The sequence below is a fragment of the Pipra filicauda genome, unplaced genomic scaffold (genome assembly GCF_003945595.2).
Source record: "Pipra filicauda isolate LSUMZ 115617 unplaced genomic scaffold, ASM394559v2 scaffold45_size4122338_pilon, whole genome shotgun sequence".
NCBI classification, from domain to species: domain Eukaryota; kingdom Metazoa; phylum Chordata; class Aves; order Passeriformes; family Pipridae; genus Pipra; species Pipra filicauda.
Window position 1 is genome coordinate 864,471 of NW_024104598.1, and position 13,985 is coordinate 878,455.

General features: G+C 37.0%; 1 protein-coding gene across 5 annotated transcripts in view; it reads left to right on the plus strand.

Annotated features, from left to right (window-relative positions):
• Positions 1-13,985, plus strand: part of SHANK2 (SH3 and multiple ankyrin repeat domains 2) — a 304,826-nt gene that overhangs the window by 107,226 nt on the left and 183,615 nt on the right. For all 5 annotated transcript variants that reach the window (XM_039386006.1, XM_027728556.2, XM_039386008.1 and 2 more), the window contains one exon: positions 281-394. In XM_039386006.1, coding sequence (XP_039241940.1) covers positions 281-394 — 114 coding nt within the window. The remainder of the gene's footprint in view (positions 1-280; positions 395-13,985) is intronic.

A 13,985-nucleotide genomic window follows, 5' to 3' on the forward strand; every position in this document is an offset into this window, starting at 1 on the left:
ATGCATTTATCCTTGAGAAAACTGAAAACGGAAAGAATTGTGCGAGGGCCAAGGAAACTTGTGAAAAAAAACAAATTTGGGAAGAGGTTACAAAAGCAGACCAGGGAGAGTCACATTTAAAGGTTATTCTGTGCCCATTTTGGGGGTACCAGCATTGGAGTTATTGCACATTGGCTTTTACCAACATGATGTTTAGTTATTATTGAATGTGTTATGTATCTAATCTTGCATTTATGGGAGAAGGTAAAGTTTAATGCTCCCTGTGTCTCTCTCTGTTTAGTTCTAAGCATTGGAGAAGGTGGATTCTGGGAAGGCAGCACCCGGGGACATATTGGCTGGTTTCCTGCAGAATGTGTTGAAGAAGTTCAGTGCAAACCCAATGAAAGCAAAGCAGGTAATCAGATCAAGTTCCTGTTGACTCCTGACATGACAAATGCCATGTGTCTGTCCCAGCATTGTGTTGTACAGCAGAGTGTTTATGAAATACTGGGAATGCGAAAGTTGAATAAAGCTGAGCTGCTGAATTGAAAACTAAAGGTGGATTTATTAAGCAGATTTTACTGTTCAAGCAATCAGACTTTCTTCTGAGTGACTACACTGGGTAGCACTGCAAAAGCTTTTACACAGAACTGAGTGTAGACATTTTGTAAAGGATTTTGCTGTGTATCATTTTCCTAAAATATGGGAGGGTGGCTAATTAGGCAATTAAATAATGGAAGAAAAACTGACCACTCATCTCCCAATGTGAAATACTCATTTAGCTCTTCATAGCAATAAAGATCCTTCTGTTTGCCTTTTCCTAAATTTTAGAGGAGGCATCCATTAGAGGGATGTCTCATATGCATCCTTACTGATGACAAAGGAAATAGAATCCTCCTTTCTCATACATGTGTGTTGCCACAAGTGACTTTAAGCAAGGAGTCTTCATAGTTCTGGTATAATAAAAGAAAAAGAAATCTACATTAAAGCATGTTATTTTAAGAATTACCTCCCATCTCATCATTTCTTTGCTTCTAAGAATTAAGATGTGAGGACATCCTCTCTAATTAAAAGCTCATTATAAATGAGCTCTGAGAATATAATTAACGTTCTCCGGGAGTGGATGCAGTTTTAAATCAACTGTTGATGTGCTTTAGATCTCTGTTGTATTGATTAAGAACTTTTGGCATTGCACAGATGATACACTGAAATTTATGCATCATATCATTCATTCCCAAATGGGGCTTTTTAATGCATGTCATTATAAACCACAAGGTATAATTTTCTTTATGTATATATCTATAGCAACTGTATAAATGTGATAGTATGGAACAGAATGAACTGGGCAAGGTCCCAGAGTAATAAGGATTAGGAAATATTTATAATATTTGAGAGGTCTTTTAATTTCATTGTTTTTATTGGAAGCTGTGGTAAGATGGAATATGAATTTGAGGGATGAGCAGAAGAGGAGGCAAAAAGTTAGCTTTTGGAATATGAAAACTTGAAAAGAATGAGGGAGCAAGACATTAGGGACACTGCTCTAGATAACTAAACACTGTGTGACAAGGTTATGCTTTCTTTTCTATTTCCCTTTTGAGAGAGGAAAAGAGGAGGAGACAAAACCAGATGTAATATTTGGAGAGAATGGAGTTAGACTCTGAGTACAGAGGGAGAACAGTTGTGTAGTTCTTCTAAGGGTTTGAGAACATAAAATTTAAAGATGGAGATATTTTAAACAGGGGGAGTATTGAGGTTGGAATTGGCCAGTTTAGGAGCAGTGCAGTTTTCAAAATAAGGTGTAAAAAGGGGGACCACAATTTGCAATTTTAGTGTGATTTCATTAGTTGGAAGACCAGTGAATTCAGTCAGTGCAACATGAGCTGGTGAGAAGCCACCTGTGAGTTGCTCTAAAGGTCCTTCAATAAATCCACTTGGTGGAAAGACTTCAGAAAGATGTGCTTTGTATGAGTAAGTCATCAAAAACACCTCTATTGAGTCTGTCATGACAACACTGCATTGAATTTGAGCTGTGCACATGTTTCCAAATCAGAAGAAAATTCTGGGGAGGGCATTAAGTGATGTTCTAAAATATGAAAGAAATTTTGCATCTTTTTAGTGGTTTTGAAGAGAAGATAACCACACCTGTCACAAATCCTTAAAGATCTTTCTGAGAAATACTTCAGGAAGTAAATTCAGTCTGTGACACAATTGCTTTAATATATGACACAATTTTTTTTGAGCAAAAATTTCTTTGATCATTTGAAGGGGAACGAAAATTAAAAATTGTCACAAGAATAACAAAAGGATTACCAAAGTTGGAAGCAATAAAATAATATAAACAGAAGCATCTTACAAATTTTCAGAGGTGAAATTATGAAAACTTATGCCACATGTCTGGCAAAATACCAGAGTAATTTATAACTATTTCATACCTTCTGATTGTTTTCCTATTTGCTTATGGTACAGCGTGAATTATAATGGCTGAGGATTTAAATACACCATTCTTTTACTCTAAAAAAGATGAAAATATAATTAAATGGGCACAAAATGGACACTGTGAACTTGTGCACTCCCATATTTTGCTGGGCTCTCCCTGTCCTGCACCCAGAATGAGGTTCAGTGCTCCTCTGTGTAATGTGATAGAGGTTGGAACTGGGATTATGAAATCTATGAAATGCACAGTATGTGCCATATTATTATTGAAATACGGTATGGAGTGAAAGCAGCTGATGACAGGATTGCTCTGTGCAGTTTGCTGCATCCCCTTTGCATGGGAAACAATGGGAATGAAAGAGGAAAGCTTCACAAGCAAAAATCAGCTGGTACTCCCTCTGAGTACAAATGCAAAAGTAATTTAGAAAAATGTGGTAAGCATGGGGAAATGATTAGAAATTAAATTAGGTCTGCTGGGATGGCTGAAAGAACATCAGCTGAGAAACATCACAAACTTGTGCCAGTTGCAAGAATTTGCATCGTGGGCTTTGCAAAGCAGCAGAACTTCTTATGGTAATGATTTCGAAAGTAGATCATTTCAATGTGGAGGAAATGAAGCTCAAACTCAGCCTTTTTCAGACCAGCCCCACAGTAACGGTTCTTTCCCATACATGAGATTTAGGAACATTTCTTCCAGCAGCTTCCCTTTGCTATTAAGTTAGAACAATAGTGTTTAATAGCAGATTGTCATGTGCATGCCATGAATGAAAGAGAGAGGAATAGTTCTTGGAAAAAAACAAACCAGAATTAAACACTACATGCCCAGTAAAACTGGTGGGCAGGTGTTTCTTGTCATGCTGATGTATAGTCTCACTTCTAAGAAGAGTTCAATTTTTAGGGAACTTTATTGCCATCCCAACTGTTGTCTGGAAGTGGGAAGTACAGAACAGCACCTGGTTCCTGTCCTCTCTTCCAAGGTACCATGCCAGCTTGGCAGGTTCTCTTTTAAAAAAAAAAAAGTCATATTGACTGGCATTAATTCTATTTCCCTTCTTTAATCCTTCATTATTTTAGTCTTGTAGGAATTATTCTGTTATTTTGCTAGGATTGATGCCAGGCTTATGAGCTTCTAATTACCCAGGTTGTCTCATTTGCCATTTAATAGCACCAGCACAGGACCTGCTGCCTTCCAGTTTGAAGGAGTTCCCTTGACATTTTGAGATCTAATGGAAAAAGAACAACAACAAAGAAAATTGTTATCGTGATCTGCTAAATTCTTTTGCCTGCTTTTAAAAAAATCCTGACACACAAAACCTTTGTACTATCTCATTTTAAAAAGTGTTTTTAACATTTTCCAGAATTGTCTTCGAGTGAGAGTGTTCCTTCAGATGAGATTGGTACAACATCTTGCTCTTTCCCTGCACAAACACAGAATAGAAATGTTACATATTTACTCTTTCTGCATTGACAGTTTTCCTGTGTTATTCAGTAATGAGCCAATTTCATCCTTAAATGTCTTTGTATTCCTAAATATGTTAAAACATACTATTTGTGCTTTTTTTGCTAAAATGTTCTGCTAAAATTGAAAAAAAAGTTTCTCCTGCCTAAATTTAGATGTTTCCCTTTACTTTTCTTCCATCAGAGGGTATTACTGCAACTTCAGAGACTTACTACAAAAATGTTCTCTGTTAGACTTGTGATTTTATGCTCCATGTCCTTCAGAGTTCAGAGCTATAGATTATCTGATTGCTCATAACCGAAGTGAGGCATTCATTTTCAAGTAAAGAGTTATCTTTAACTGCAGTCTGACTTTATCATTTATTGTTCCTTCCTCCCTAATGTGCCTGGAGAACTCTTAGATTTCACAAACGCTACTGAAATGAAGGCAGGCTCAATATGTCTAATCCTTGCTGTCTTTCAACTCTTGGGCTCCTCAGTGCACTTTTCCTTGAGTTCCAGCCTCATTTTTAATATTGTCCTAGGATGACTTTTCATTCCTTAGCGTCCTCTGTGCATTCCTCTACCCGGTGGCCTTGGGATACACCTTATTAGCAGTTGTAGCAGCTATAGGAGTCCTGGGAGTTTAGTTCAGACTAAATCTAATCCAGACATGTGGCTCGAATGACCATTAACAGTCGTTCAAGAACCCATTTTTCCATGAAAGAATCCAAGTCCAAACTCTGAGGTGTCTCAGTCCTGGGGGCTGCAGCAGCGGTAGCACTTGCAGAGCACATTCGTAGCCCAGCCTAAAATGCAAATGTAGATGCTCCCATGCTGACCTCTAGTGTCACTGGTGCTCCCAGCACACACTAAACTGGGATTTCTCTTTCAAAATGCCTCGGAATCATTTAGGTTGGAAAAGACCTCTTAGATCAAGGCCAACCTTTGACTGATCACCACCTTGACCACTAGACCATGGTACTAAATGCCGCATCCTGTCCATTCTTGAACACAGTGTCTGTGCTTAAATGTTTGGTGTCACTTACTCCTGAGTTTCCAGCACCTTGAAAATATAATCACGGATTATCCAGTAATACCATAGTTCCCTTGGCCATTTCTTTTTACATATATAGCTATACACAGGTGTTATAAGCAGAAATTGCAGCATTCCTTATTCAACATTCCCTCTAGATTCCAGGATTTACCAAACAAGCCCAAACTGTATAAATAAAATGCATCCTTTGCTACACAATTTCTGAAGTACAGAATTTTCTGTGTTCCACATTCTTAGTTTTTAACACCTTGTGCATTCAATAAAAACACATTTATTCCTCATTTCCTCCATCCCCTTTTTATAATTAGCACAGCACCTTCCCAGGCAATCTAGTCAGCCAGGCTGCTAGAATATTGATCTGTGTTCCTGCAAGAAAGAAAGTTGCTTTACTGGGAATTTTGGAGCTGACATCTGTACTGACAATTGGGAGCTGCTTTTTCCTCAGTGGACAAGGGGTTTGGCACACGTTGGATCTGCAGGTTTTCTTCCCCTTGCCATGACAAAGCTGCTTTCTCCATGCTTCCTTTTGGAACAGTCACAAATATTTTTACTCCATGAAATATATCTGTGTACTCTTTCGGAGAAGAATAGTTGGCTTGAGAGGAAGTTGGGCCAGGGACACAGGATGTGACAGGGACAAACAGTGAAACAGGATGGATGGTTACAGACCAGAGCACAAGAGTTGCAGCCTTGGCTGTGGCCCCTATGGATGTATTTCGGCTGCTTGAATTTCTAAAACACATATTTTCCTCAGTTTATGCTCTTATGTAGCTGATTGTTAATGTCAAATGGGCTGTTTCATCTTTCACCAAAATTAAATTTTGGTGTTCTTTTTTTTCTGCATTTTCAAACGTCTCAGGGTAGTGATGTGGTAGGTATATTCCAAAGCAGTGTCATTCTCGAGTGTACTCCATGAGGCAGATAAACACCAGAGCATCCCACAGAAATATGGCCTCTGTGTGTGTGTGTGTGCACACCCCATTGCATCCCAGTGTGGAATGGAAATGGAATGTCCTGAGCCTGGAAGTCCTGTTAGTTCCAGAGCTCCTGTAAATCTGGAATTTGTGAGTTGTAGCTCTGATCCCCCCAGTAGTACAGGAGTCTTGGTTTACCAAATTTGCTATCTGGACATGATAGATTTAAACCCACTGCCTAATCACATACAATTGATTCTCTGACTCTCTGTTAAGTTCAGCAGTGGAAGAGGAAAAAGAGAAAGCAAAAGATCTTTCCATCCAGCCTCTTCCCTTTAGAGGAATGATACCTTTTAGAAATGATCCAAAGTAACAAAATCTTCTTTAAACAACTTCTTCCTCATTTGTTAGGATTAGTTCTGGGTAGTTTTTAAGTAGAAAGACAACTATAACTCTGAAAAATTCTATAAACTAAACAACTTTGAAAACCACTAGAAGGAAGAAGGTTTCAACAAGGCAGAAGAGCCTGACCAGATGAGCACCTCAAGGTTTTTGATAATAAGTTTTGATAAATGCTCCTTCCACATAGTTTCACCTTGAATAGAAGGTGCTTGTGTACCTGTGACAAAATTATTGTGCAGCTTAAAGTGTTTGGTGTGAACAGCAGCAGTTAAAGACAAAATATTGCCGCAGCTGGAAGGACTAAATGGAGAAAGTATAAAAGGAATTTATATTTGGGAAAGGTAATCACAAACATTCTCATGTAAAGAGTGAAGAAGTCTGATAGCTTGGAAATATGTTCTGACTCAACAGTGCTGGACTTAACATAGCAAAAAGAATATAAACCCAGTTTAAAATCAAATTGAAAGGGCAAGATTGCCTCACATGTAGGTGAGGTTATCATTGAAAAAGTGTGCTGTGATGTAGATACAAAGTCAGGCATTTAAAATGGATTGAAAACTCAAGAGATTAATATTATACCTTCATAATGTTATGTCTTTGTAATCCCAGTCAGGGTCCTAAATCTGGGATCTGCAGTCACGCTGATGTGTTTAGGGAAGTTTATCCACACCTGCTGGAGGAACATTGTCCAGCTAACAAATCATGTTACCCAGAGCCCAAACTGTCAGGTATTCAGAAAATCTTACTGCCTTGAAGGATGCTTTCCACACCTCTGACCTCTGAAATACTCTTTTCTGCCTTGTTTCTGTATTTTGCACAACCAACCACAAATTTGTCATTAAAAAAAAGGGGACAAGTGACAAACCTCAGCGTAGGGATCATCCATAAAGATATTCTGTGCTCTGATTTATGGTTTAGAAAGATCAGGAATATGGCATATACCATATTTTTGCATTCCCTTCCATCAAACTGTTGGAAAGCTGCTTTATAGTGGAACAAAAAAAATCAGTGCAGAGGTCTGAGGTGCAAGCCAACCCACAGAACCCAGCTGACACAGGAGCTTGGTGCAGTAATATTCAACTAATTCTGACAACTCCCTGTAGCTGAGGATGTAAATCAACTCCACTTTTTGTCTCAAGTGATGGAAATTCAAAGAATGAACCTCAGCAAGTTTCTGCACTTTAGCTTTGCTGCGCAAAGCATTTGTGTTCTCAGTAATGATAAACAGCAGTTTGGGCAAAGGCTTGGAAATGAATCATCCCTCAATAATAACGGGAATTTGGAGGCAGAGGTAACTGGAGAGCTGTTTTTATCTGCAGGCTGGCTATGGGATGGAGTTATCTTCCTACATAACCTGCTGATGCTTGTTGTGCCCTGAAAGGCCTTCCATTATGATCAAAATGCAGTAGTATTTTCTTACTATGGTAGGAGTATTTGTTAGAAATGAAACACTGAGTCTACCAACTCATTTCTCAAATGACAGTGACTTTCATTTGCTAATGATATGAGTTCTAGTTTGAAGAAAAAGTAAAAAAAAAAAAAGGATTCTACAGTAATACTTTCATTATTTATCCAAATTTTAAGAACAGCACAAAGCCAAAACATAAAAAAATTATTCAAAAGAAAAAAAAACCCTGATAAAGGCCTTCCTATTATGATTGTAAAGATGCAGTAGTATTTTCTTACTATGGTAGGAGTATTTGTTAGAAATGAAACACTGAGTCTATATTTTACTCATCTGGCTCCTCAAATGACAGTGACTTTCATCCCTTTCAATGATATGAGTTCTATGTTTGAAGAAAAAGTAGAGTCAAAAAAAAAAAGGATTCTACAGAGTAATACTCTTCAATTATTTATCCAAATTTTAAGCAACAGCACAAAGCCAAAACATAAAAAAATTATTCAAAAGAAAAAAAAACATAAAGCAGCCTATATATGGAGAGCTTGTAGAGAATGTAAGCTCAACATTTCCGTGCATGCATCCTTGCTGAATAAGTAATTTTTAATTCATAATATTTTACTATCTGGCTCCTCAGCTGACATGTGCTTCATCCCTTTCACTCTTAATTTCCATGCCTGCCAAGAGTCACTTAGGAGTAACTCTAATCAGCTGCAAAGGAGCAGCACAATTCTCTCCAGCATTAAAATAGGCTAAAAATAAATTGCTCAGCAATATAAAATGGAAGGTACATGTTAGGAAACTCAACATTTCCGGTGCATCTGGGATTGCTGAGGTGTGAAATCGGACGTGCAGGTGACGTGTTTTTCCTTTTCTGACTCTTTTGTCCTCAAGGAATTATCTGTCAAACCATAGAGGATAAAAGAAGTGCACACTCTGAGGAATGTCTCAAAAAGAATGGACATACCCTGTTAGTGCCTTCCAGTGATGTGTTCACAGTTTCTGTTCAATCCATCTAACATTTTAAAGGGAATATGTAGATATCAAAAATGTCTCATCTCACAAATTACTTCAGAAGTATGACAAAGTTAAAGTTATAAAGTGAATGATTTAAAAAGTGATAAAGTCTCCTGGGGAATTAAAGTTCAATTATTGTTTTAAGAGAGAATACTTCATCTTGTGGCAGAATTTGAGCAGCCCTGTTAGACAATCTGCTAAAAATCTAGAGATAATACTTAATTTTTGATTCCTAGTTGTTCTTGTGGAAAATACACATATAACATGGGTTTTTTTCTGGCCATCCAAATCTGGGTCAAATTATTTGAATTTTAACAAGTTTGGCAGATCTCAGTGATTGCTAGTAGGCAAAAAACCTTACCTCTCGCCTTCTGGAATTTTGGAGCATTTCAAATTTGATAAAGAATATATATTTTAATATTAATATCTCTTCCTTATACTGATAGTTTTGTTTGTTTTTTTTTAATTAGAGATAGTTCTTAATATCTTATGAAGCTATGATCAACTATACTTGATCTTTGTTCTTTCTATAAATATCGTAAATGACAGTAGCCATAGGTATTAGATTTTACTTTTATTTTACATCCATTTTCTTCCTGAAATTCTGTTTTGTCAGGATTCTCTGATTCACCTGTGCAAATATTATTTATATCAGAACACAACTTCTGGTAAAATCATTCCAGGTATCTATCAGGATTAAATAAAATGCCATTTTTCATTAAAATAATTTCATTTAGCACTTTTAAAAGCATTTCCTTAAAATGGCTGACAAAAAGCAAGGCAAGCCTTAGATCTATATTCCAAAAGTGTTGATAAGTCATCTTTTTCTTCTGTACTAAATGACACATTGGGGTTTTTTTCCCTTCTGATTTTTAATGGCTCAGATAAAAAGCCTGACAACAGAGGCTGAAAACTCTTTGAAACACTCCCCAGTTATTTGAGACCAAATTCTTATTAATTTAAGGAATATGATAGAGCATCTACTTACAGTAATGGCAGTGCTGGAGGTGATCAGGAAAATGATCACCTAGATAGAGCAGCTGTCAGATAATCGATATTCTGTTCTTAAATTATGGCACTGCCTTTTGCTTCCTTACCTGCCTGCTGCAAAAGAGAATGGAAAGGGGCTTTTTCCAGCTTGCTAAAAGATCTGCCAATACCTGATGGTGAAAAAATGACTTGATAATCATAAAATCCTAGAATGGTTTGAATTCGAAGGAACCTTACAGATCATCTGGTTCCAATTCCCTGCCATGGGCAGGGACACCTTCCACTAGACCAGGTTGTGCTACTTGATGCCAGTGACTGATTGTAGTAAAAGCAGCATGAAAGCCAGTGTGTTAATTTGATTAATTAAAAATCCCAATTAGTTATTACATTACATATCACTTAATGATTTTATTCTGTAGTACCATGCAAGTGAAATCCCTCTCTTGCTAGAAATCAGCTAATTTTATTATCAGATCAGTATCGAAGGGAAAATCTGAGGTCTCACCTTGCCTGGTGAACTGTTAACCCAGACGAGCAAGTTTAGGGTTTTAAAGTGTAATTTCTCTAAATTAAGATAATTTTCCCTCTGAAATTTCATCTTGGCCTCAATCAGCTCTAGGTAGGAAGCCCCAGACCTAGCCAGTAACTCAGGTGGGCTTCAATATGGTCACAGAGCTTTCAGAGAGACCTTTTTCTATGAGGGGTCTCATCCCCTCTCCTTCCCTGCCATTTCTGCTGCGTTGTGTCTCCAGATGCCTTGTTTTTAGATATCTGCCACTGTCAGAAGGGGCTGCTCAGCATGGCTGCAGCAGATTGTGGTGGTGGTTTTAAGGGTTGTGCCTCCAGCATTGAGCTTTGAAACTCTCTGTGCCAGGGCTCTGCTTGCTCTGACTTTCAATGTCCCAGTGTTTATTTAGCTGTGTGAAAGAAAAGACCATTACATCAATACTGGCTGATGAAGCTTGGTTACTTTATTTACAAAAGCATGTTTGTTTTTGTAACTGAGCTTGAAACTTTGGTTTTGCTTTCTAATTTAAAGAGGAAAATGTTCATGAACTTTCTTAACCCTCAGTTCAGTCAAACATATATTCACAAATTTATATTCACAAACATGAAACATGGCTGCAAAAGTCAAGATAATTTTGTGGATTATTTACAAGCAAAAGGACTTCAATGTATTGTTTTGGATATTTTTTGGCAGCCAACAGTTCAAATATAATTATGTAACAATTACATGAAGCTACAGAGTCTCTAGTTCATGCTTACAGTTATTTTTTGCATGTATCAAGAATTAGTTTAACACTGTCCAGAGGGACATTTAAAACAGTTACATATTTTGGCTGATCTCCTGAAATAATAAAAGTAATTATATTGGACGCCCTGTACAACATATTAGTAGTTTAAGGAAATGAAATATAACGTATCTTTGCCTCATTTATCTAAAAGTTCCTTAAAAAATTAGTTTGTGGAGCAAAAGTTAACAAGAAACCTCTAAAAGCTGCACCACTCTAAAGCTGAATAGTTAAAATGTTGGATCATATGAGTTAGGAAGAGCACTTCCACTCTGTTCAACACAATTGCGTGGAGTAATAAACTGCAGGAGATAGAAAACTTTTTTTGGGTGTAAATTTTTTGTGCAACAGTGTTTTCTTTGCCAGTTGCAATTTTTTTTCTCCTCTCCCTATTTGTGCTCTGGAGTTGTCGTGGCACAAAGCTTTGTGTGGCTGCACTTTGGACTGACAGGGAAAACATTATGGTTTATGAAAAGAAATGTTGGTAGATTCTAAGGCTGTTCTGTAAACATGGAGCTCACCCCATGGATTTAGGGATACAACTCAATCCTTTGCTATTCAAATTTAACAAATCAAAGCAGAAGAAAGAATAGCAATCTTCATCATCTTTTTTATTTGCCTTCAGGATTAAACTTCATGATAAAAGATTTCTAAAGAAAAGAAACTTAAGAAACTTAAAAATCAAAATTTTGCACTGTAGCCACTGTTTCCATTATAAATATTTTGTCTCTCAAGTAAGTTAAAAAACTGTTTTTTTTGTTATATTAGCATTTGTTAATCAACACTTAAAGAGAAACAAAATAGTTCTATTCCTGACTGTAAATTCCTGTAGATTATACTTTTTCTTTCATTTACCAAGGCAAAACCTATCCTTTGGGTTGATATTATATAAGACTTTGAGGCCTTAGGCCACCGGCTGAGGGGAAATAGGAAAGTCCAAGACTCTTTCATGAAAATCATAAATCTATTTTGCTAAGATATTATCATCCAAATATAGGATACAGTTACATGCAGTGAATAAAAGACTGTGAGAAAAAACAACAATTGAGTTACTTTTAAAAATCAGAGGATGTTGCAAGTATAGTATAAAATAGTGAGTTGCTATCTTGCCCTAGAAAAGAGAAGGGCAAATTAAAGATAAGGGTACTGATTAGTGCTGCAGGAAGAAAAACGTGGAGAAAATCGGAGGAGAGGAGCAAGGGAAAATTGGAAGAGAAATTTAATCCTGCAGGTTTCTCTGTTTACTGGTAAGTACTGGTATGATCCCAGCTATGGGCTGTTAACTGTTCATAGACAGAAGGAAAATCCGGCTAAAAAGTGAAACAGTGAGTCTGGAGATAAGGAACTCCTTTGGCTGGAAAGGGGGCTTGTGATGCTGTGGATCTTTGTTGATCATCTCAATATCTAGTCTAATATGAAACACTGAAACTCTGTCTCTTCAGATAGTCCAATATAGGGCTGTGAAAGAAGGATTAATTTTTTTTTAATAATCTGTAGCTCTGGGGCAGTTCTGGTTCTTCCTCTCTGTGTTCCCATGACCACCACACAGCTCAGGTTTTTCTCAGTTTCTTCTCCTGAGCTTTTCTCTTTTCTTGGAAAAATGGAAGACAACTGACCCCCCTTTTTTGCTCTTAAGCTATGACACAACACATGTAAGCTTTATAATTATTCGCCCATTTTGAACCACTTACCAGCCATCCAGACATCATTATCACAGGACACAAAATCACATATTCTTTCTATTTTTTCCCTGTTTTTATTTGCTTACACAAATAAGAAAATAAAATTAAAAATCTTCTAGAAATGTAGCAGTGCCCAATGCTAAGTTAGATGGAGGAGTTTTGCCAGGGCATGATGTATTTGCAGGGTGCACTGCAAGGCAGTTGAAGGAAATTAAAATTCTTAATTGCTAATTAGTTAGGAAAACTGGTAAATCAGATGAAGTTTTGCTTGTTCTTTTCTCATTTTTGTTTCATTTTTAGAAAATAAATTTTAAGGGTGCACTTTGCTTTCAAATGGACACTTGAAATCTTTATATTACTCTTACTCATTTGTTTTAATTCTTTGATTATAAATGAATCACCATTTTCATGGTGTATGCAGCTGAGGAATTAACCTGTACTCTGGGCAGCAGATGGACAGATGGAAGAGGAAGATTTTTATTTTCTTGCAAATGTTTTGTTTAATGGGGAAAACAGTAGAGTCTGTAGAAAAATAGGAAGGTGGGAATGAGTGCTCTGCAGTTAAAAAGTAGGTAATGCCCATTTTTTATTGTTTCTCAGTTTTGAGGTAGTCCAGCAGTGGGATAATGCCATTCCTGCTGCACAGCCTAGTGCACATTTTCTCTCTGGATCATCTCTTCTGAGGATACTTTCACAGTGTAGAGGTGCTGTTCTTAGGAGTGGGTGTCCTCAGGTCCCCACTCCCCCAAAACATATTGCAATTTTGCTAAAAAAGACAGACTCCTCGTAGTACATGTACACACAGTCCCAGACCTTGCCACAAGGGCTGCATGACTCTGAGTAGCTTGGGGTGGGAAGTGTTTATATGCCTGATAAGTAAAGGAAAAACACACTTGGGAAGCAAAATAGCTGAGGTGGCTGCAAGTGCTGTTAGTTCTACAAATTTCAATGTACCAGCTTCCCTTTGGCTTCGTGTGTGTATTTAACTGTATGTTTATTAGTGCTACTAACCTGTGAAAAAAAAATATATTATTTTTAGGTTTGCGTGTAAAACACTATGTAAATTGTTTCTAAAATACTGATGTGTCTAAACTCTGAATAACCTTGAAACTAAATTTGTGTTTAATCATGTATGGGAAGAGAACTGTTAAATGTTACTGAATTTCTTTTCTTCATTAACCAGGAGTTATTAGCATATATCTTATTAGCTATCTAATAAGTACAGGTGATACTGATTATTTAATTAGAAGCTCCATCTCTAACAAGATATTTTTAAGTATTAATTTTGATAGAAATTTGAGCATTCAGTTCTGAAATTATAAAATAGTGAAGATGAGCTTTAATGACTTATATGAGCTTCACTGTAGTGGCTGAACTGGGTTC